This window comes from Perca fluviatilis, chromosome 14, assembly GCF_010015445.1.
Source record: "Perca fluviatilis chromosome 14, GENO_Pfluv_1.0, whole genome shotgun sequence".
Lineage (NCBI taxonomy): Eukaryota > Metazoa > Chordata > Actinopteri > Perciformes > Percidae > Perca > Perca fluviatilis.
In genome coordinates this window covers 24287253-24310285 of record NC_053125.1, presented here as the reverse complement: position 1 = coordinate 24310285, position 23033 = coordinate 24287253, and the positions used below count along the sequence as shown (strand labels likewise).

The window sequence follows — 23033 nt, the reverse complement described above, 5'->3', positions numbered from 1 at the left end:
CGTCTCATAGTTGTTAACTGTTTCAGAACGCTGCAGACCGACTAGTTGCAAGTTTCAACTCGCCTCGTTGCGAATCTTTGATCTGAACGGGGCTTTGTGATTTGAAACAGATGTGCAAAATATATGACACTCTAGTTATGATTAATGTACATTTTTTTGTTTCCATTAGTTAGTTGTGGGTCAGACTATTTATAAGGAGAAAAGAAATAGAAAAATGGAAGGAGATGTTTGTATTGTTTTCTATCTCTCTTCAGATCCAGGTTAAAAACCAAAGGTGACCGAGCCTTTTCAGTGGCTGCTCCAAACCTCTGGAATAGTTTACCCATTCATGTAAGAACAGCTCGGACCATTGGAACGTTCAAGTCCTTGCTTAAGACCCATTACTACGCATTGGCTTTTAATTCAAGTTGAGCTTTGATATCTTGACATTATTGACATTATTCTTTTTCTACTGTTGTATATTGTGCCTTGTTTGTGTTTATTGTTTCGTTGCTTTTGGAGCATGTTAAGCACTTTGGTCAACTGAGGTTGTTTTTAAACGTGCTATATAAATAAAATTGAACTGAACTGAACTGAACTCTTTAAATGAAAACACTTAAGGCGACCCCATGCTGGCTATTCTACCTCTGGTTAATAGTTCACGTTGTGATAGATAGGCTACTGTAGAACCCTGGTAATCTGGATTTCGTAATATTGAAACATTTATATCTGGATAAGTGTGATTCAATCCAATTTTCTTTGAAATACTGGCACAAAAGTAACATGGACTACCTGTTCCTGGATAGCAAAACATGGGATTTCCAGATTCAACTTTTTGAACAACGACATTATAATGTTATAATATCGTTGCCTAATGCCTAAAGACAGTCTTTAATTTCCCAGCTCAGTCTGTATCAGTATGTTGGGAATGTGTTGCTGACTGAGAAAGTTGTTCAGCAGGAAGTTTGCAGAAACCTTCGTCCTAACCTGCTCGTCCTCGTTCATGAACTTGTGGAGGAGTTTGTGGTTATACACTTGGCAAACACCTACAAACACACATGAACAGGTAATCTTTTAAATTCTGTTTTATCTCAATGAAACAACAGAACAGTCAGGTGTTGTAATAACAGATTGTATATGTCCTCTCTCTGTTCTGTAATAAGTGAACTCTGAGCTCATGTGTTTGTGACTCTTCACCTCTGTCTCCTCTCACAGGGAGAAGATGATCTGCAGCATCCTGCTGCTCATCATCCTGACCTCCTGTGTCTCTGGTTAGTTTACAGCTTCACTTTATTATCCACTAACACTAAACACAGAATCACTAAAGTGTCCACAGAAACATGTGGAGATGGAGTTTAAAGTTGTCAGTGTGTCTGCTCCTCACTTTCCCTCTCTGTCTCCTCAACAGGAACATTTGTAGTGAATGTGACCCAGACCTCCTATCAGGCAGAGGAGAACCACCACATCACACTGGAGTGGACCTTCACAACCCTAACCAAACATCCACTCAACTCTTCTATGATCTACTGTGAACGGTCAGCTGATCTCAGACCATCAGTCCTGTTTCATCTCCATGAAGGAGTTGAGGTCCCAGAATCTCAGGATGAACAGTTTGCAGGACGAGTCCAGTGGGACAAAGACGTCCTCAGAGAAGGACGACTCAGACTTCATGTGTCCAGACTCAGGACTGAAGACTCGGGAATGTACCTGTGTGAAGTGATCACAAATTATGGGAAAAACTCTGCCAGATGTCTGCTCAATGTCACTTGTAAGTTGATTCAGGAGAACTGGAGTTTTTCTGTTTGTACTACTGTAAAATGAAAGAAACCGATTTGTTTTGGTCATTTCACTAAAACGTTTTCCTACCTGTCAATCAGCCACATTTTATTTCATGTCCTTTACAGCAGCTTCTGATGAGCCCAAAGGTCAGAGACCAACAGTGAGTCCAGCACCAAAGAGTATGAAAAGAATTGACCTCTACGTTGGACTGACAGCAGCAGCAGCTATAGCAGCTCTACTGGCTGTTTGTGCCAAACGCCTCTTTGTCTTAAGTCTGGCTTTTGATAAATCTACTGATATGAAAAGAAACATATATTCAGCCATACAGATGTCGAGTTTATCAGAGAAACGAGCCTTCAGGACTCAAAGTCTAACTCAGTCTGGAGGACCCTCTTTAAATGAATCATCAGAGCATAAAGTCCTAGATATAAAAACAAAATCCGACTCCTAGAGTCTCTCGTCGTTCTTGGTTTGTAATATAAAATGTAAAGTATGTTATTTCCTGTCTCTCTGTCATTGTAAAGCTGTGAGGAGTTAACTCTGGTGTTGATAATGAAGAGCAGCAGAGGGAGCTCTTCACTGGAAGAAGAAATGCCCCATGTCTGTCTGCAGGTTCCAGCTGTCTGTCTGTCTGTCTGTCTGCAGGTTCCAGCTGTCTGTCTGTCTGTCTGCAGGTTCCAGCTATCTGTCTGTTTGTCTGCAGGTTCCAGCTGTCTGTCTGTTTGTCTGCAGGTTCCAGCTATCTGTCTGTTTGTCTGCAGGTTCCAGCTGTCTGTCTGTTTGTCTGCAGGTTCAAGCTGTCTGTCTGTCTGTCTGTCTGTCTGTCTGTCTGTCTGTCTGTCGGTTCTTCTGTCTGTTTGTCTGCAGGTTCAAGCTGTCTGTTTGTCTGCAGGTTCAAGCTGTCTGTCTGTCTTCAGGTTCAAGCTGTCTGTCTGTCTGCAGGTTCCAGCTGTCTGTCTGTCTGCAGGTTCCAGCTATCTGTCTGTCTGTCTGCAGGTTCAAACTGTCTGTCTGTCTGTCTGCCTGTCTGTCTGCCTGTCTGCAGGTTCAAGCTGTCTGTCTATCTGCAGGTTCAAGCTGTCTGTCTGTCTGCAGGTTCCAGCTGTCTGTCTGCAGGTTCAAGCTTTCTGTCTGTCTGCGGGTTCCAGCTGTCTGTCTGCAGGTTGCAGCTGTCTGTCTACACTTTTTATTTTTTACATTACCGTTTTTAATCATGTCTATGTCAACTGTTATATGTCTGTGTTAATTGTCACACAGAAGGCTATCCTGTTTACAGAAGGCCATGCATTAACTCTGATGAAATATTGTCCACTATTAATCTGTTAAATGTGATCCAGTTCTGGCTGATCAGGAACTGTTGCTGCTGCTGTGGGCCTCTAAAGCCCATTCACATGTTTCAAAAACATTGGTCTATATTCTTGACGTTCCATTTCTGGGATTGCTCCGGTCCAGATGCACTAGCTTGCTACGCTGGTTGATTAAGAATGTTAATGAGAAAGTAGTAGAGATTTATGGAGCATTTTTATGGAGCTGGTAGCATAACAAAGTTTACAAAAAAAGCTGAAAGACTTCTGCTGAGATCAGGTATGGCTTTTAGAATGAGTCTGATTAGAATATTTTGCAAACTCTTGTCTCTGTTGGATAAAAAAATAAATAATTGTATAATGTTGAATGTTTTTTTAATGAATTCAGTGAATGTTTTTTTTGTATTTTGTTGCGCATATGTTTAATGGTTAAGGCTTTGTTTCCATTTGCGTTAAATTTTTTATATTTTCATCATTTGATGTCTTTATTAAAATGATGAAAGCAAAATAAAGGTCCACGTTATCGTTTTTCTTGACTTCGGTTTCAACCAAGAAGAGTTCATCAGATTTTATTGTTCAGCAGGTTATCTAGAGGATGTTTTTCAGGGAACTGAGTTCATCTCCACTTGATGATTTTGTGTTTATGAATTAAAATCTGAATTATGGACGATCTCTTGAGACAGAACGTGTTTGTTAGACACAAAGATCAGATGTAAGTGACCATAGTTTAAAATACTTTTATTTTGAAATAACACAAACAGTTTAAGAGACTTTTTTTGGAAATCACACGGAACAGGAGGAAGCTGCAAAAAAGGAAAACATAGCAGCGCGCAGCAAACCTTGCTAGACGAGAGCCGTTATTTTTTCGCGCTTCTGCAAAACATACACCACATGTACTATACAACATGTAAACTCAACATTTTCATTGTCTTACTGAAGCTTATTTGTATGTCCTCGCCTTCAATTCTTTTGAACGTATATGCTCGTGTTAAGTCTGTCGGTGAACTACCTGCAAGTGGCTAATGGACAGCTAAGTAGACTGCTAGCTTTGCACCTTTGGAAAGTGGAGCGGAGGTATGGAATCCTTAAATGACTCTTATTTAACATGTTCAGTTGTTCAAGTGAACTTGTAATGCAAAGTGTTAAATTATATTTGCAATGTTTCTTGGGTTATGAGTTAACACGGGTCAGCAAATTGTGAATTTAATGTGAACATTGGCTTTACTGTAGCCTATTGCATTTTACATTTGAGCATCAAGTTAATATTTTGCATAAACCCATGCACTTTATTTGTAATTTATTTACTTGCTCTTATTTGTATCATATCCTTTAGTTTCACGGTGCTGGAAGAGCGGCAACAAACGTTATTGCACCCGTTTTCAGACTTCTCTTCATTTCGGGTTCCAAGGGCTGCTACAGTGAAACTCGTCACTACGCTTGAGTCATCTACCATGCTCTGCCAGCATCAGCTGCAAGACGTCCTGTATGCGGTCTACAGATAAGCCACTCAGGACTGACAGAGTACAGGTTAAATTCAGCAACACAACATTGACCTTGATACATGGAACATGATTTATGGTATTGTGTGTTACAGATAATCAAGTAATTTCATGTTAATCTGGTGACTTAAAGATGAAAATAGATATTTTAAAATGAGCAAGAAAACAGAAAGTCAATGCATTCCACACTGTTATTGTGTCACCTGAAAAAATTTAAAGGGAATATATTGTTTGATTGTAGATCATCAGTGATATTATCTATATGTGATTGTTGTTTCTCTTATCTTAGTGTATCCTTGAAGGGTAAATGCTGATTTGGTGGTTACATAGTCAATTTTGGTTAGAGTCACTTACGATTTGAGTACACATACTACCTTAAAGCTTGTAACATAAACAGACACATAGATAAACAAGATGTCAGAAACCTCTGAAGAAGCAGACAAGATATCAGAACCCACTGAAGAAGCGGACAAATCACGCAGGTCAGGTCTAGCCTCGTGGAGCAAATTTAACAGAAAAAGGCAAAGAGTTACATGAACAAGAAGCAAAGAAAATGAGAAAGCATTCAACAAAACTTATGAGGTGGGACAGACGCAAGGGAAATAAGAACACAGCTAAAGTCGTGCTGCTCAGATGAAGAGCTTAAATCCTACCAAGTTAACATTGAATCTAAGCTCAGCACGTTGCTCACATTATCAAGCTATGCAGCAAATACACTATACTCCAGACATTGTAAGTCGAATGGATACATGTGGCTGTATAACCAGAGATTGTGAACTTGCCACCAGACGGCTAAAGAACATACATGAAGCCTTTAACGATCGACTTGAAAAGGAAAGAGTGGGATGACATTAAATAAGCATGAGTAGGTCGTCTTCGCAAAACAAATACTGAAACAGTGTCTTTGAGCCACCTGAAGAATTAGATAAGATCTCTAATACCAACTCCGGCGCTAGCAAACGTTGCGGGCTGGCTCGCGATAGAAAGGCAAAGCCATGCAAGAACTACATGCTCAACAGCAGCTGAGAACTGGGAGGAATGGAAAGCCAGGAGGCTGAAATGAAATTAAAAATAGGAGAGAGAAAATAAGGCTACAACAGCTACAAGCAGAGAGTGATGTAAAGGTAGCAGCGCTGCAGGGCTACATGTTGTGATACCTATCATGGTGGTGAAGAAACACACCCAAGCCCCACCAGCCACCAAGACACTGTCATAACTCCAGTAAATGTACAAGCCAAACTGTTCCAGCCTCGTCATACACCACAAGGAGCGGTGTCAAATCAGTCAGAAGTCAACTTAGCTCGAGAAATCGCTAGCTCATTCACCTAAGTCGTCTACCTGTTCCCGAACCCACAACATTCACTGACCACCCCGAAGTATTGATTGGCAATTATCTTCAATGCCCTAATTGATCAGAAGCCCTTCCAGTTGCTGAAAAAATGCTCTATTTAAAGAGTTATCTTGCAGGAGAAGCACGCAAGGCTGTGGAGGGATTTTTCTATCGGAATGCAGATGATGCATATAAGGGTGCTTGGGCGGTCCTTCAAGACAGGTACGGAATCCGTTCATTGTTCAAAAGGCTTTTAGAGACAAGCTTGCAAAGTGGCCGAAGATTTCTGCAAATGACCCAATCGCACTTAGAGAGTTCGCTGACTTTCTTAAAGGATGTGCTGGGGCCATTCCCCACGTTAAGGGACTGAGTATTCTCGATGATTGTGAGGAGAATCACAAACTTCTTAAAAGGCTTCCTGAGTGGTTCGTGAGGGTGGAGTCGTATTGTCGTGGAAGAATTAGACCAAAGTGGAAATTATCCCAGCTTTGCACGCTTTACAGAGTTCATGGCAAAGAAGCCAAAATAGCATGCAACCCCATTGCCTCACCACCACTTCTGCTTAATATTAAAACCACAGAAGAGAGGCTCCCACAACGAGCCAAAGTCCTAAACACAGTCACTCAAGCAAAAGATTCCACCACAGAGACAGTAGAACAGTCAAGGGCATGGCCGCCTTGCTTATGTTGTTGGGGACGAAGCTCATGGTATTGCTAAATGTCCAACCTTTGCTGCAAAATCCATAGATGATAAAAGAGCATTCATTTATGAACATCACCCTTTGTTTTGGTTGCCTAAGAAAGGGCCACATTACCAAAGAGTGTAGAACGGCACACTTGCAACACATGTGGTTGGCCGTCATCCTACATGCCTGCACACAGAAGAAAAAGGGGATAAACTCAAATGAAATAGTCACAAAGGACTCTGGAGCTGTTGGGGAGCATAGGAATGAGGAAACACACAAGGTTACATCTTCGCTTTGACACAAGCGTGCCTCAGCCACCCCTAGCATTGTCCCAGTTCTTGTGTCTTCGCGACAGACACCAGAGAAGGAAATCCTCACTTATGCACTGCTTGATACACAGAGTGACTGTACTTTCATATTGGAGGATCTAGCTGCTGGACTCAGTGTGACCACTCTTTGGTGCAACTCGTTAAGCACCATGACTGCTGCCAATACAGTAATAGCAAGTAAGACTGTTAGTGGTCTACAGGTTAGGGGACTGAACTCTGAAACGTACATCACAGTAAAACAGGCCTATCACGAGACTTCATTCCAGTCGATAAGTCACACATTCCCACTAAAAGCACAGCAATCCAGTGGCCTCATTTGAACCACTTAAGAAACAAGATGCCACCATTGCAAGACTGTGAGGTGGGACTACTGATTGGTACACTGCCCGTCTGCACTGGCTCCCCTAGAGGTCATCACAGGTAGTGAAAATGAACCTTTGCGCAAAGGACTGCATTAGGCTGGAGCATCATAGGGTCGAATCACCCCATTTGGACAGACAAGAAAAAACCAGCTTCGTTCATCGAAGTCTCAGTGAAGGAAATCCCAGTGCCATCTGCCCCAGATGTGTTGAGGATTTTGGAATCGGACTTCAACGAAAGGACCTATGAGAATAAATACGTGTCTCAGGATGACGTCCGATTCATTCAGTTTCTGAGCCACAACATTAAGCAGAAGGACAATAGACATTACGAAATGCCACTCCCATTTAAGAGCACTGGTTTACCAGTTCTTCCAAATAACAAGACGCTGGCCACTGTTAGGTTGCAACACCTGAAGAAAAGGTTGATTTCCAAACAAACAATACTATGACCACTACACAGCCTTCATGAAAGACATCATGGACAGAGGTGATGCAGAATTAGCCCCGCGCGCTGAGAGAGAAACTGTGTGGTACATTCCGCATCATGGGGTATACCACCCCAGAAAGCCTGATAAACTTCGAGTTGTTTTTGACTGCTCTGCGTTTAATGGGATCTCTTTGAATGACACACTACTCACTGGCCCTGATTTGATCAACTCTCTAGTGGGAGTTCTCTTCACGGTTTAGAAGAGAAGCTGTTGCTGTGATCTGTGACATTGAGAAAATGTTTCATCAGTTCTCTGTCTTGCCTGAATGCCGTAATTACCTGAAGTTCCTTTGGTGGGAGGGAGGTCAGTTGGAAGCAGAACCTCAAGAATATAGAATGACAGTTCACCTTTTGGGCGCTGCCTCCTCCCCGGGGTGTGCCAATTACTTCGGACTCAGGTACCTGGCACAGCAACATAAAACTGACCATCCCCTAGCATCAGCCTTTGTAGAGAATCATTTCTATGTGGATGATGGGTTAATCAGTGTTTCAACAGAGGAAGAGGCTAAAGAGCTAATCATCGGGCAGCAACTTTGCAAAAGTGCAGGCTTCGCTTACATAAGTTTAACTCAAACCGAGAGAGGTCCTTACCTGTGTAGCTCCATCAGAAAGAGCAGCAACTACTGACCCCCTCAATCTCAATCCAGGCACTTTAACAGAAGGACACGCATTTGGCATTCAGTGGGTCCATGGAAACGCACCTTTGCCTTCAATATCGGAAGCCAAAGACCACCCCCAACTTCGCCCGTGGTATCTTGTCAGCTGTCGCCTCTCTCTATGACCCACTTGGGTTCGTGGCTCCATTCACCCTGAGAGGGAAATGTATCCTGCAGGAGCTGTGTCGCCGAGGTGTTGGATGGGATGATCCCATTCCTGTAGGCCTTCAGTCACGGTGGGAGGAGTGGAAGGATGGTCTTAGAAGATTAAAGGGGATCACTATACCCCGATGTAATGTCCCTCACAACTTCGGTACCATTGTAAGGATTGAACTACATCACTTTGCAGATGCCAGCAGTACAGGATATGGCGCGTGTTCCTACCTAAGGTACACAAACAACAAAGGTGAGATCCATTGCAGTCTCGTAATGGCAAAATCCAGAGTAGCTCCATCAAAGATCTTAAGTATCCCGAGATTGGAACTCTCAGCTGCTGTCACCGCAGCCAGAATGAGCGTCATGTTAAAGACAGAACTTCAGATGAAAATTGATGAAGAATCCTTTTGGACTGACTCTCAGGTGGTGCTAGCATACATCTGCAATGAAGCACGAAGGTTCCACGTGTTTGTATGGCAAACCGTGTTCAACTGATAAGAGGAAGTACAGATCCCAACCAATGGCACTACGTTGACACAACACAAAACCCGGCTGACCACGCTTCAAGAGGTGTTAACGCGAAAGAAATCGCTTCATCTAACTGGTTATCCGGGCCCAAGTTTCTGTGGGAACAGGAAGTGCTCTTGCCACCTAAACCCTCAACTGAATTGCTTGTCGGAGATCCAGAAGTCAAGGCAGTTCAAATATTTGCAATCCAAGTCAATGAAACAAGTGATATCCTAAGCCGTCTGAACCGGTTTCCTCCTCCTGGACAAAGCTAGTCAAAGGTGGTTGCAAGAATCAAGAGAGTTGGATCTAAGGAAACCTCACAACATGTTGACTGTGTGTCCATTGAAGAACGTAAGAGAGCTGCTGAGGTTGTGATTAAGCTGGTCCAACAACAAGCCTTCTCTCAAGAGATAAAGGTACTTCAAACAAGTCACAAGGGGCAGTGTCTCCCAAGTTCAAGTCCTCTTTTTTGCCTAAACCCCATTCTTGATGAAGGACTGCTTTCGTGTTGGTGGGAGACTAAAAGAGTCATCCCTCAGTGAAGAACTAAAGCACCCCATTATCCTCCCAAGGGACAGCCACATCACTGAGTTGATTATAGCTCATTACCATGCCCAGATCTGTCATCAGGGACCAAAATCAAACATTGATGGAACTTACGAGCTAATGGCTTTTGGATCCTTGGTGGGAGTAAGACTATTGCTAAGTTTGTTCACAAATGTATAAAATGTCGAAAACTTAGACGACCTACAGAGGAACAAAAATGTCTGACCTTCCAAAGGAACGCTGCCAACCTTCAGCCCCTTTTTTCATTCTGTGGGATGGACTGCGTTCGGCCCATTTGTCACTAAAAGAGTCGTAAAGGAGTGCAAGCGATATGGGCTTATCTTCACATGTTTGTATTCACGGCGGTCCACATTGAAATGCTTGAAGATATGTCTACTGACTGTCTTATCAATGCCATAAGATGCTTTGTAAGTCTGAGAGGAGCAGTCAGTCAACTCCGTTGTGACCAGGGCACAAATTTCGTCGGAGCTAGAAATGAGCTCAAGGAAGCTCTTAAGCAATGTGATACGAAGGCACTGGAAGCTTTCCTGGCAGATAAACAATGTGAGTTCATCTTCAATGCCCCTTCCGCCAGTCACGCAGGAGGCGTCTGGGAGCGACAAATCCGAACCATTCGAAATGTGTTGAATGCTACTGTTGCTCAGTGCCCAGGTAGACTAGATGACTCTTCTCTCAGAACACTATTCTACGAAGCCATGGCCATTGTGAACAGTCGTCCATTAAACGTGGAAGGAATCAATGACCCTCACTCATTAGAGCCCTTGACTCCAAATCACCTCGTCTTGATGAAATCCAAAGTTGCTTTGCCACCGCCTGGGAAGTTTGTCAGGGAGGATTTATATGCTGCAAAAAGGTGGCGCAGGGTACAATACCTTGTTGAGCAGTTCTGGAGCAGGTGGAAAAGAGAATACCTCCTGAACGTTTCCTTGAGACAAAAGTGGCACTTACCTCGGCGGAATCTAAAGGTAAATGACCTAGTTATCATCAAGGATGACATGCTCGCAAGAAATGAGTGGCGTCTTGGACGAGTGATCGACGTCACAGAAGGAAGTGATGGGTTGGTTCGTCGAGTCAAGGTACTAGTAGGAGATCGGAATCTGACGGGAAAGGGACACTACACTTTCAAAGCATCAATTATGGAACGACCTATCCAAAAACTTGTCTTGCTACTTGAAGCTCAGTAAATAATTTCCAACACAAACCACTTGCATCAGACATGTTTGGGTTATCTGCTTTGTTTCCTCTTATGTGAGATGTTTCTGTTTTTGTTTTTGTTTTTTAATTTTTTGTGTGTGTGTATTAAGGTGGCCTAGAAATCATGGCTGATTCATTGTTTAATTTTCATGCCTACCTCATTCACCGTTACATGATTTGGTGGGAGTGTAAGTGACCATAGTTTAAAATACTTTTATTTTGAAATAACACAAACAGTTTAAGAGACTTTTATTTTGAAATCACACGGAACAGGAGGAAGCTGCAAAAAAAGGAAAACATAGCAGCGCGCAGCAAACCTTGCTAGACGAGAGCCGTTACTTTTTCGCTCTCTTGCTTAAAACATACACCACATGTACTATACAACATGTAAACTCAACATTTTTCATTGTCTTACTGAAGCTTATTTGTATGTCCTCGCTTCAGATTACTTTTTGAACGTATATGCTCGTGTTAAGTCTGTCGGTGAACTACCTGCAAGTGGCTAATGGACAGCTAAGTAGACTGCTAGCTTTGCACCCTTGGGAAGTGGAGCGAGGTATGGAATCCTTAAATGACTCTTATTTAACATGTTCAGTTGTTCAAGTGAACTTGTAATGCAAAGTGTTAAATTATATTTGCAATGTTTCTTGGGTTATGAGTTAACACGGGTCAGCAACTTGTGAATTTAATGTGAACATTGGCTTTACTGTAGCCTATTGCATTTATCATTTGAGCATCAAGTTAATATTTTGCATAAACCCATGCACTTTATTTGTAATTTATTTACTTGCTCTTATTTGTATCATATCCTTTAGTTTCACGGTGCTGGAAGAGCGGCAATAAACGTTATTGCACCCGTTTCGGGTTCTCTTCATTTCGGTTCCAAGGGCTGCTACATCAGATGCTGACAGCAAATTAACTTTGGGCTCACAGAATAACCCAACAGGTTCATACTGACAGCATGTCGAGCAGTTCAGCTTTTAAATTCAATAATCAATTTAAATCCTATAAACAAACGTTCAACATGATGAAAGTATTTTATTCAGTTTAACTAGATGCTGTCCCTGTCCTCTCCTCTAGACTGGATCCTGAATAAAGGAGTTCTCATTGTTGTTTTTCTCCACTAGGTGACACTAAGCATAGATACATACATAGGCCCACATAGAATGTTTTTTTGTTTTTTACTGAGTTTTAAGATATTCATCCAAAAATATTTCACTGTCAGATAAAAAGAGCTGCGATAGGCCTACTCCAGAAATATAAAAATAGCAAAGTGACAATGATTTTACAGTAGGCTGAAGAGTTGGATGCTCCTTTTCCTCTGCTGATCATCAGTTATTTTACAGATAAAGAAGAACTTTTGTTGTTTTTGATTCCAGGAAGTTAAATAAAATTAGACTTTGGCTTCACCTGCTGGACACTTCACCAAACTGCAGCTCTTCATCATCACTTTGTTCATCATGTCTTTTTTGACGTTTTTGTTGCTTTTTAAACGATCAGTCGCTTTTTCTATGTTTCTGTGGCTTTTTTTCTCACGTTTTAGGCTAGTCGCTATTCTTCTCATTATTGACGCCTACCCTTACCATAACGGACCTGGGGGGACTCTGGTTTCTCAGACTCTAGTCCTGCCTTCAGCAGCCGGGGATCCGATTCCAGTTCCTCCCTCTGTGTGTATGACAGTATCATACCAACCCGTTGATGATAATGGGTTGCAGCGTGTGGGTCGGCTACTGGGAAGACTGGGAGCTTTAACCAAACACTACGAGAGAGAATCTGAGTCTGAATCCATTATTACTGTCTGGGACCTTTCAGTATTCTTACTGGGAATACTGGGACTTCATTAAAACGGGGTTTTAGAAGTTCCTGCTTCTCACTTCCTAGGCCTACTAAAAACAAACAAAGCAAATATTCCAGTCGATTCTAACAGCAAGACGAATATGCTACTACTGAGCCGTTTTCAAAAGTCGATTGGATTAGTTTCAGGTAAGTGTGATCTTCTTAGTGAATATTTGCTACATGTAGAAAGGGTAAAGCTGCGTGTTTAGACCTAGTCTACATCACTCCGCTACTCTGCTGCTGCAGCCCGGAGCTCTGATCGGTGTTGCATGGCTGCAGGCTACATGTTGAGAACTAGTTTTACAAACTGGCTTGCTGTGTCTGTCAGTGTTTACGTGGTCGGACATACACCGATTACATTACTTGGTCGTTTAGTTTTTATAGAAACCAAACCCATTTCACCCGTTCATGTTCTGATATCAGCGCTCACTAAGACACTGGCTGGGGGAAATATTCTAGGTGTGGCCGGGCCATATTCACTCAGTGTCCGTAACCTCCCTGCAGCAGCAGTGTTGCCAGAACTTGCGAGACAAATAAGCAACCAGGCCTATGAAAAAAAGCCCAAAGCAAGCGACTTTTTCTACGGAGCCCCCATAAACTGTGTGCACGGTTTTACAATCCGTGGGGACGGATTTTAAACTGCGGGTAGGCCTACAGATTGTCAATTTTGCAAAACTGTACACACGGTAGTTTATTTATTTTTCTCCCCCCTGAGCTTCAGGACAATGACTACAATAGGGAGTTAAACCACTTTTTAACATTATTTAACATTAGAAAACTGATGGGCTATCAAATATAGACTGATGTACCAAGTACATTATATACACAGTAACCTCTGATAATTAAAATGTTCACACACAAATAAATATCATCCTGAATTCACAAATTCTTTATTTATTATTGCAGGGACTGCAGAAGATCCCATTTTTAAATAACTATAACCCAGAAACAGGAGAAATTATTGATAATCTTGTGCAGCAATAAAATGGCTCCTGCTCTGATAAACAAACGAGTGAGTTAGAAAAGACTTAAATAAACTAAACTGGCTTAAAAACCATTCCAGTCAAAACCATTCGAACAGGTGAGGATGAGGCTTGGTCTAAAACATTTTTTCTTAAGACTCTTAACACTTTAGCCTCATATATATGAAGAACACCACCATTATCTTTCTCATCATCACTAACTGACGTTTTCCTAAACAGAAAAAAAACATATTGCCCTGCTCTGCCTCTGATTGGCTAGTACTCGTTGCCATCTCGGTCAGAGCCAATTAGAAGCAGGATGTGGGTGGGAAAAAACTCTGCTGTCTCCTGTGTGTATGGGGAAAGGGGAGGGACAGAGGGAACAGGCAAGACAAACTCCTAGTTTAAATAAAATATAGAAAATATCTGCTTGACAACTTATTATGGAGCTGGGAACAAGCCCAAATAAGCAAACAAGCCCAAAAAAGACGTGACCCGAGACTACCAATATTTGTAAGCGACTTTACAGAAAAACAAGCCCAAAGTCGCTTAAAATAAGCAGACTTGGCAACACTGCCCCTGACACAAGTTAACACCAACCAGTGCTCTGTGAAATAGTCAGTCAATATTTAATGCCGATATTAAAAGGTTTATGCATTCTTACACAAAAAAAACACATGCAATGTAGCCTATTGCACAAACTTCCCATTCGCATTTGAAATTGAATTCGAACAGTCTTATTTATCTAAACCAGTAGAGCCCAGCCCCTCTTGTGGTGGATGTTGAGCACACAACTGTGCTGTCACTAGTAAATATTATTTTAATTAACTATATTAACTATTTTAATAAACCTGATTCTGATTGAACAAGTCAAGTTTTTAACACCATTAATCCTTGATTGCACTTTACATTACATCATCTGTATTAGAGAAAAGAATCACTTCATCCCATGTTTAAAGTGAATAAAATAGCCTTGCCAGCCTACTTACTGGAGTCCCACAACTACACATATCCTCTACAACTGTACCATTTTGGCTTTAGTATTTGTGTCCCCTTCGAAAATTGCTCTTGAGAAATGTTTGTGCAACTGTTAGATGAAACCGACCTTAATGGATTATTGCCTACTGATGTTACTGATGACTCTTCTCTGTGTAAAACATTTTACACAAACTTACTCAGAGAGAGTTAATCAACACCAAGGTAATGTATGTCATTAGAGCTTCACAGGGTGCTGAAATCCTACCAGTACTAACAGTCTGAAGAAGGTGTTTATTTGGATCAGGTGGCTTCTTCCCATGCTAACAATGATCTGGTTTGACTTTGTGTAGTGAAATTATAGAAATGACTTTTCGATGTGCATTATAATAAAAAAAACTTATTTAATCCTCATATTTATCCAATTATTAATCCCAGAAGTTTCAGGTAAAGACCCTGTCCTTCTCAAACTGAAAGAAACCCAATCAACAGTCCAAATGTCCTCCCACATCCAGACAGAAACAGCTGAAAAAGACTGTCAGGAGGTTTACTGTTCTGTACATTAAAACATAAAGAAAAGTTTCAATTAAACTTCATTAGATTAATGGAGAGTCCAGAGTTTCCCATCATGCACTGTGGTCGGTGGAGAGAAGATGGAAGCGGTGTCTTCAGTTTAGATAACTCAGATATTTGTTGTGACAACATGGGAATTTGAGCACCTGGGACTGCTTGACTCCTGGCCACGGATTGGCAGGCCTGCCTTGTTGTTTGATCCACATTTTCTCTCTCTCTCTCTCTCTCTCTCTCTCTCTCTCTATTTTTTTACAAAAACAAGCTTGCCTAATAGAATAAAAAGCCCCAGGATGGCACATGCAAATTATGAAGTATTTTCCAAGGCACTTCGCAGTTCTTACTTCTTTTTTTTGTAGAACTCCTGGTAGAACTGGTAGCCTAACCAGTTTATTTTTCCGATGTGCCTACGGGTACCTACCTACGTGCGGGCATCATTAGCCTACTTATCTGTTGCTATCACCTACCAACTGTCTCTAAGTGAGGAAAGCTATGAAAAGTGTAATTTTGAATTTCGGAGGAATCATAGCCCAACCAGTCTAATACATTGATTCCATCAACAGAAAGTCGTTTAGTGTCCACTCTCTCTGTAAAACCGAGATGAGCAGCACTCCTTCCCTGGTCTGTTCCTCTTCAGGTCATCATAACGGACGCTCTGCTGTGGGCATGCTGCGGCAGATGTGTCGCTTTTGTGTTCCGTGTTTTTCTGCCATAGTTTCGGTTTCCCACCGCCGATGTAGAGCAGTGTACAACCACTTCCCTAAACTTTCTCTCACTCAGAGACCAGAGTCTCCAACAGGGCTCTGAGTCTGTCAGAAGGTCTGAGATCTACCATATCAGCAGAACAATAATGCACAGCAGATTATGGTACAGGTGGATTATTTTCTGAAATATAGTGACGTGTATTCTTGTAATAGCCCATTATCACTTAATTTGTCTCAAAATATCACAACTCGTCCAAATCTCAGAGAAAACAGATGGGATGAGTTATATTTTGAATGTAGGCTACACAAAGTTTTGAACATGAGCAGAAATGTTGCTCCGAAACATCTGTCATGGTTATGGTTTCCTGTTCTAGTCTTTCCTGTTTTATTGTGTTAATGTATTCCCTGTTTCCTTGTTGTTTACTGTCTCCTGTGTTCTCTTTCGCGTTTTACCCTGTTTTCATCCGTTTGTATGTTTTATGTTTGAGTTTCCTGTATTATCTGGTTGGTATATTAGGCTACTTTGTGTATTTAGGCTGAGATAAGATGAAAAGATGGGCTGGGTTAAGATGATAAACGAGATTCAGTCAGTCTGTCTGCCCCGCTCTGGTTTCCCCCTCATTACCTCGTGTATTTAGTCTGTTTGCTGTGTCCTTCCTCCCTCCCTGTCATTCCCGGTGTCTCTCATTCCTGCTGGTTTATTCCTTTCATGTCTGGTTTTCTAGTGGTTTGTGGTTTTTGGTTTTGGTTTGTCTTAGTTTTGATGCCTCCCTGTCTACCTCAGGACACCTTCATGTGTAAGTCTTTTGTTAATAAAATCCTTTACTCTGCATTTAATCCTGACAACATCTGAGCTATTTAAGTCCAGGGGTTTATTAATGGATTAAGATGAATTAATGTATCATTGAGGTGAATAATGGTCATATGCACATTTAAGGAGTTTACTTCCCCAACAAAATACACAGAGAGGAGGGAAGAGTAAGTCATGCCTAGGCTACATGTGTGCTGACTCAGATAGAATTAGAAAAGTTGATCTACAGGAGAATAAATAGTTGAAAGTAATACAAAATGCCTGAGACCCTTATTGCTAAATATTCCATTATATGTTTGTACTGTAATCTATGTTCACCTTTTACATGAAGATATTTCCTGCAAAAATTGCTTCAGAAAAAGGTAGAATAGGGGCATAACAATTCACCACAAATTCAACATTTTCAGGGGGAGGCCTATATATTACGCAATACCTATAAGCTGCTATAGTCAGGCACGTGCACACATAGACATCAAAAGGGTCTTGAGCACCTGCCCTTTATCGTCCCCTCTCTCTCTCTCTCTCTCTCTCTCTCTCTCTCTCTCTCTCTCTCTCTATATATATATATATATATATATATATATATATATATATATATATATATATATATTAGGGCTGTCAAAATTAACGCGTTAATTTTTGCGTTAATTTTTTTATATTTAACTCGTTAAAAAAAATTAACGAAATTAATGCAGCTGTGTTTACTTCATGTGGCGGCTGAGAAACGTCAGGCGGCGCTGCTCTAGGAGGGATTTACCTGATTGAAGTAGGCCTACGGGCCAGTCAAGAGTTGAAACATGGACCAGTAAGATCCCAAAAGAGAAAAAAGATGATGTGTTAGAATCCAGAAATGAATGAGCACGGGCTATAAACGGGACCGAGTACTAGTTCCGACATGTTGTCTCGTCAGGAGAGATGCATCACCGGTAAGCTGCTGTTTCGCTACATGCGCCGTGCTGTGCTGCCGATATGTACGTGCGCGATTTGTTTGCTTGATAACTGTTACGTTGGTCACGCTGATAAAACCTTATTTGCAATCTGATGTTTAACGCTGTCGACTCGATAGTATCCGTGACTATATTCCAGTAAATGTTTGAAATTGGTGCGTCTCACTGTCCCACAAGCTACTTCCTGGTTGCGGTGCTGGAAGGGAAATGTAGTCAATCGCTTTACATTGGTAATGGATTGCTGTGCACAGCGTCGCTATCTAAAACTACACTCAATGTTTTCACTTTAGGCCAACATACACCTTTGTGGTTTTGGGTTACTGGTTTAATGTGTAACATTGATATTGATATTGATGTGCATTTCTGTGTTTAGATATATGTGCTTTGATTAGTCATTCAGATTAAACACTATGTATATTATAATATTTATGATATAAAGTACTGCCTAGATTGTAATTTATATTATATATATATATATTATTCAGAATATGGTATATTAGGTATGTGGCTAATATTGGGGGTGGTGACAAAAATCTGCTCTCAAGTCGGACAGTTTCTAGCCGTTTCAGCAGCCTTCAGCAGGACTAAATAAGCCAAATTGTTGCTGCTGTTGTTCTGAAAGATATTAAACATTCTGAACTTAGCAGAACCTTTCCTTGTTTGTTTTCTCTTCATATTTGTAAAGTTAAGTGATTTAGCATTATTGAAATATCCATTACTACAAGCTTCAGTCTCAATTTAAAAATGCGATTAATCGCGATTAACTACAGCAAATTGTGCGATTAATTAGTTAATTTTTTTTAATCGATTGACAGCCCTAATGTTATGATCACAGATATATATCCTATACAAAGCACTTAACAAAGGCCTAATTATAACAACAATCTTTGGAGGACAAGCACAACGTTATAGTTTGGAATGATAACAAGGATCCTGTTGAAGACCGTTAACTTTAAACAGCTTTTAGTCAACGGCTTCTGCTTTATCTCACAGTTCATCTCAGTTCATAGTCGTACTTCCTTCTTCTTCCTCAGTTGAAAAACTCTACTAACTGGCGCCATCTTGTGACAGAAATACATCACTGTAGCTGCTTATAGTTACTCCTCTGATCAGTCATGTGTTATATGTAACACAGAGGAAGAAGTATGAACAGACTGTATATGTCCTCTCTCTGTCCTGTAATAAGTGAACTCTGAGCTCATGTGTTTGTGACTCTTCACCTCTGTCTCCTCTCACAGGGAGAAGATGATCTGCAGCATCCTGCTGCTCATCATCCTGACCTCCTGTGTCTCTGGTTAGTTTACAGCTTCACTTTATTATCCACTAACACTAAACAAAGAATCACTAAAGTGTCCACAGAAACATGTGGAGATGGAGTTTAAAGTTGTCAGTGTGTCTGCTTCTCACTTTCCCTCTCTGTCTCCTCAACAGGAACATTTGTAGTGAATGTGACCCAGACCTCCTATCAGGCAGAGGAGAACCACCACATCACACTGGAGTGGACCTTCACAACCCTAACCAAACATCCACTCAACTCTCTTAATATCTTCTGTGAACTGTTAACTGATCTCAGACTCTCAGTCCTGTTTCATCTCCATGAAGGAGTTGAGGTCCCAGAGTCTCAGGATGAACAGTTTGCAGGACGAGTCCAGTGGGACAAAGACGTCCTCAGAGAAGGACGACTCAGACTTCATGTGTCCAGACTCAGGACTAATGATTCGGGAATGTACCTGTGTGATGTGCTCACAAGTTAAGGGATTAAATCTGGTAGATGTTGGCTCAATGTCACTGGTAAGTCAGTATAAAAAGGTAGCTCAAATCAAGCAATCTGATTGGTTCATAGCTGTGATTATAATAACCACATAAAATGCCTATAATTACCGGTACTCTGCATCTGAGAAAACCGTTGACTGATGGCTGCTGCCTCGGAGGGAAGCACTGCCAGGACACAGAGCTGACTTAAAATCAAACTCTATATTTAGAATATTTTCAGAGCTCTACCTTGCTGTGATGAGGGCAGCCAGCCCAGGAGAGCTTAGATTTTATTGTGAACATGATTTTTTCTTAATAAAAATCTATTTAAATTGAAATGTGACTAACTTTTATAATGTCGTACTTGTTTTATAAAAGCAATAGCTCACTTCAGGCTCTGATACGTTGTGATTATATAACAGCTAAGAGGGGTTGTTGTTGGGCCAACAACGCCCCAATTCAGCAGCTTTTTAGATAAATAAGAACCTGAGAAAAGAAGTACTGTGGAAATCCACAATCCTTACTTTTCCTTCTCTTTTAGTGAAATGTTTTCCTTCACATGAATGAAAAAGATGTGTTTGGTCTCTTTACAGCAGCGAGGGATCGGCCTGAACCTGAGACACCAAACACAACAAGTCCACCACAACAGGAGAATCGGAGAAGGATCGGTCTCTACTGTGGTCTGACAGCAGCTATGTTGGCTGGTTCTATCTGTTTTTTCAGCCTTCTGAGACCCCAAACACAACAAGTCCACCAAACACAACAAGTCCACCATAGAGTCGGGGAAGGATCTGACTCTACTGTGGACTGGGACTGACAGCAGCATCAGCTCTGCTGGCCTTGTCAGTCCACTTTTGTTTCTGTTTGTTCAGAAACGTTCTGCAGAGAGAACCAGATTCCCATTTGGCGAATATAAGTTACAGATCAGCAGATGATGGTTTAGAGTTCAATCAACAACTGAGGCAAAATTGTTAGAATTAACTGTTTATATCACAGACACAAAGAAAATACTAGTTTCTCAGCTAATACAACAGCAGGTAACCATAGCAACGTTGATGTTTCAAACACATGAAAATCAGCAAAATGAACACTAACAATCTGTAAAAGGTGATGACTGAAACACATTCATGATATAAAAGTCTAACTACAGAACTGATATACAAAAAATAATTATGGAGGAAAACAATGTTCTCATTATTTTTATGGGATGTCTCGTCAAACTGTTAGAGGAGACCGGAGCAATCGTCACATATTTTACATTTTCCTTCATAATTCACAGACAACTTAAAATACTCTCGTCATCTTTTGATACAAGAAACACACACACACGTGTGTGTATGTGTGTATAAATGTTTTATCTGATGTTTGATCTGATTCATTAATTTGTCACAAACAAATGTGTCCATTAAATTTCAATACTTAATTTCATTAAGATGTTAAACTTGAAGAGTCCACAATTTCTGGAAGATTAGTATGTTATGTTTCTAACTAAAAAAAGTTATTTCAATATTATTAATGTATTTACATTGATGACATTTAAATAACTTTAAAAAACTTAATTTTGTTCTTTGCTGACTGTGATATCTGAACATGTTGCAGCTCTAACTGACCGTATTGAACTTCTGATGATTTGTTGAATTGGAACCACGAATGGGAGAAAAGCTGTTTTTTGTTCTTTTGTTTAAATATACGTTTTATTTCTATTTATACTTATTCACATTCACCAAGTGATTCAACTAATAATTCAAACGTTCACAGGTCGTATATATGAAAACAGCCACCCAATACATTCACACAGTAAATGATGAATAGCGAGGTTTATTTACACACTATAGAAAACAATAGTTATATTTTAAATGTGTATAAAAAAAGAAAATGCTTCAGAGAGTCAAAAGTGTTTTGCGGAAGAATAAGATTGTCCACCAGGTGTCCTCAAACTTTCCTCTAAACAATACTTTGTTTTTTATGATTTCAGAAAGGAGGAGGTAAACCATGTAGAAATCTTCTTTAGGAGGCGTACTCTCTGTGGCATCATGAAGGTGTCCAAGTCCTAGAAACGCGTTTCCTGTCATCTCTTCATACATGATCATGGTTTGTGATTTTTCTCATGACTTTATACTAGCTTCGTGTTAGAGAAAAGGGATCAGACTAGGGGTGCAAGATATATCGATTCAATATCATTATTGCAATATCACCTTGCGCAATATTATATCTAGGGGTGCAAGATATATCGACTCAATATTGTTATTGCAATATTATATGTAAGTGTCGCAATAATGAGCATCATTTCATTGGCCAGTTACCGTGTCACTTGCACATGTCAGCGCACGGGTCCACTACGTGACCATCCCTATGGAGCGTACCACGGGTCCACTACGTGACCATCCCTATGGAGCGTACCACGGGTCCACTACGTGACCATCCCTATGGAGCGTACCACGGGTCCACTACGGGACCATCCCTATGGAGCGTACCACGGGTCCACTACGTGACCATCCCTATGGAGCGTACACCGGGTCCACTACGTGACCATCCCTATGGAGCGTACCACCGGGTCCACTACGTGACCATCCCTATGGAGCGTACTACGGGTCCACTACGTGACCATCCCTATGGAGGTACTACACGGGTCCACTACGTGACCATCCCTATGGACGTAACCCACGGGGTCCACTACGGGACCATCCCTATGGAGCGTACCACGGGTCCACTACGTGACCATCCCTATGGAGCGTACCACGGGTCCACTACGTGACCATCCCTATGGAGCGTACCACGGGTCCACTACGGGACCATCCCTATGGAGCGTACCACGGGTCCACTACGGGACCATCCCTATGGAGCGTACCACGGGTCCACTACGTGACCATCCCTATGGAGCGTACCACGGGTCCACTACGTGACCATCCCTATGGAGCGTACCACGGGTCCACTACGTGACCATCCCTATGGAGCGTACCACGGGTCCACTACGGGACCATCCCTATGGAGCGTACCACGGGTGTGCATAATTCAACAGAGTGACAGTGTAAGTGAAGAGATAGATAGAGACAACAAAACGGAACAAATCAGAGAAGCAAAAGAAAAGTTGTGTCCTCTTCTCTTTATTTATATATTTTATACTGTCCAACCAGTAAAACATGTCCTGTTCTGTAGACATGGTCCTTATTTATTTATTTATTTATTTATTTATTTATTTATTTATTTATTTATTCATGTTGGACCAGTCCAATATGACTCTCAGTTGAAATAAACCTTGTGTTGTAAGAAAACTTGTTTAATTTCTATTTTGATGCGTTTTCCTGTAACTTTTGTAATTTGACATATGTTTAAAAATATCAAAATTAATATCGATCTCACAATATTCATAATCGATATCGCAAAATCACATTTTGTCAATATCGTGCAACCCTAGATCAGACTCACAAACTGGAACTCTGTCCTCTGGTCTCCTGGTTTGGATCTTAAATGACTGAAGACACACAAGGTAATGTGTGAATGTGAATGTTGGTGTTGTCATGATATGAATCCTGTTGTACAGATTTAGTGTGTGAGGGTTGGTGGATTAGACCAGAAGTTAACACACATTTGATTCATTGAAGACAGATCATCCTGAAACTTGATCCACGTAAAAAGCTG

General features: G+C 41.1%; 1 protein-coding gene across 1 annotated transcript in view; it reads left to right on the top strand.

The window, feature by feature from the left end:
* Positions 1-23033, top strand: part of LOC120573113 — a 78338-nt gene that overhangs the window by 52780 nt on the left and 2525 nt on the right. The window contains exons 5-6 of the mRNA XM_039822589.1: positions 20015-21485; positions 22810-22881. Coding sequence (XP_039678523.1) covers positions 20015-20211 — 197 coding nt within the window. The 3' untranslated portion in view covers positions 20212-21485; positions 22810-22881. The remainder of the gene's footprint in view (positions 1-20014; positions 21486-22809; positions 22882-23033) is intronic.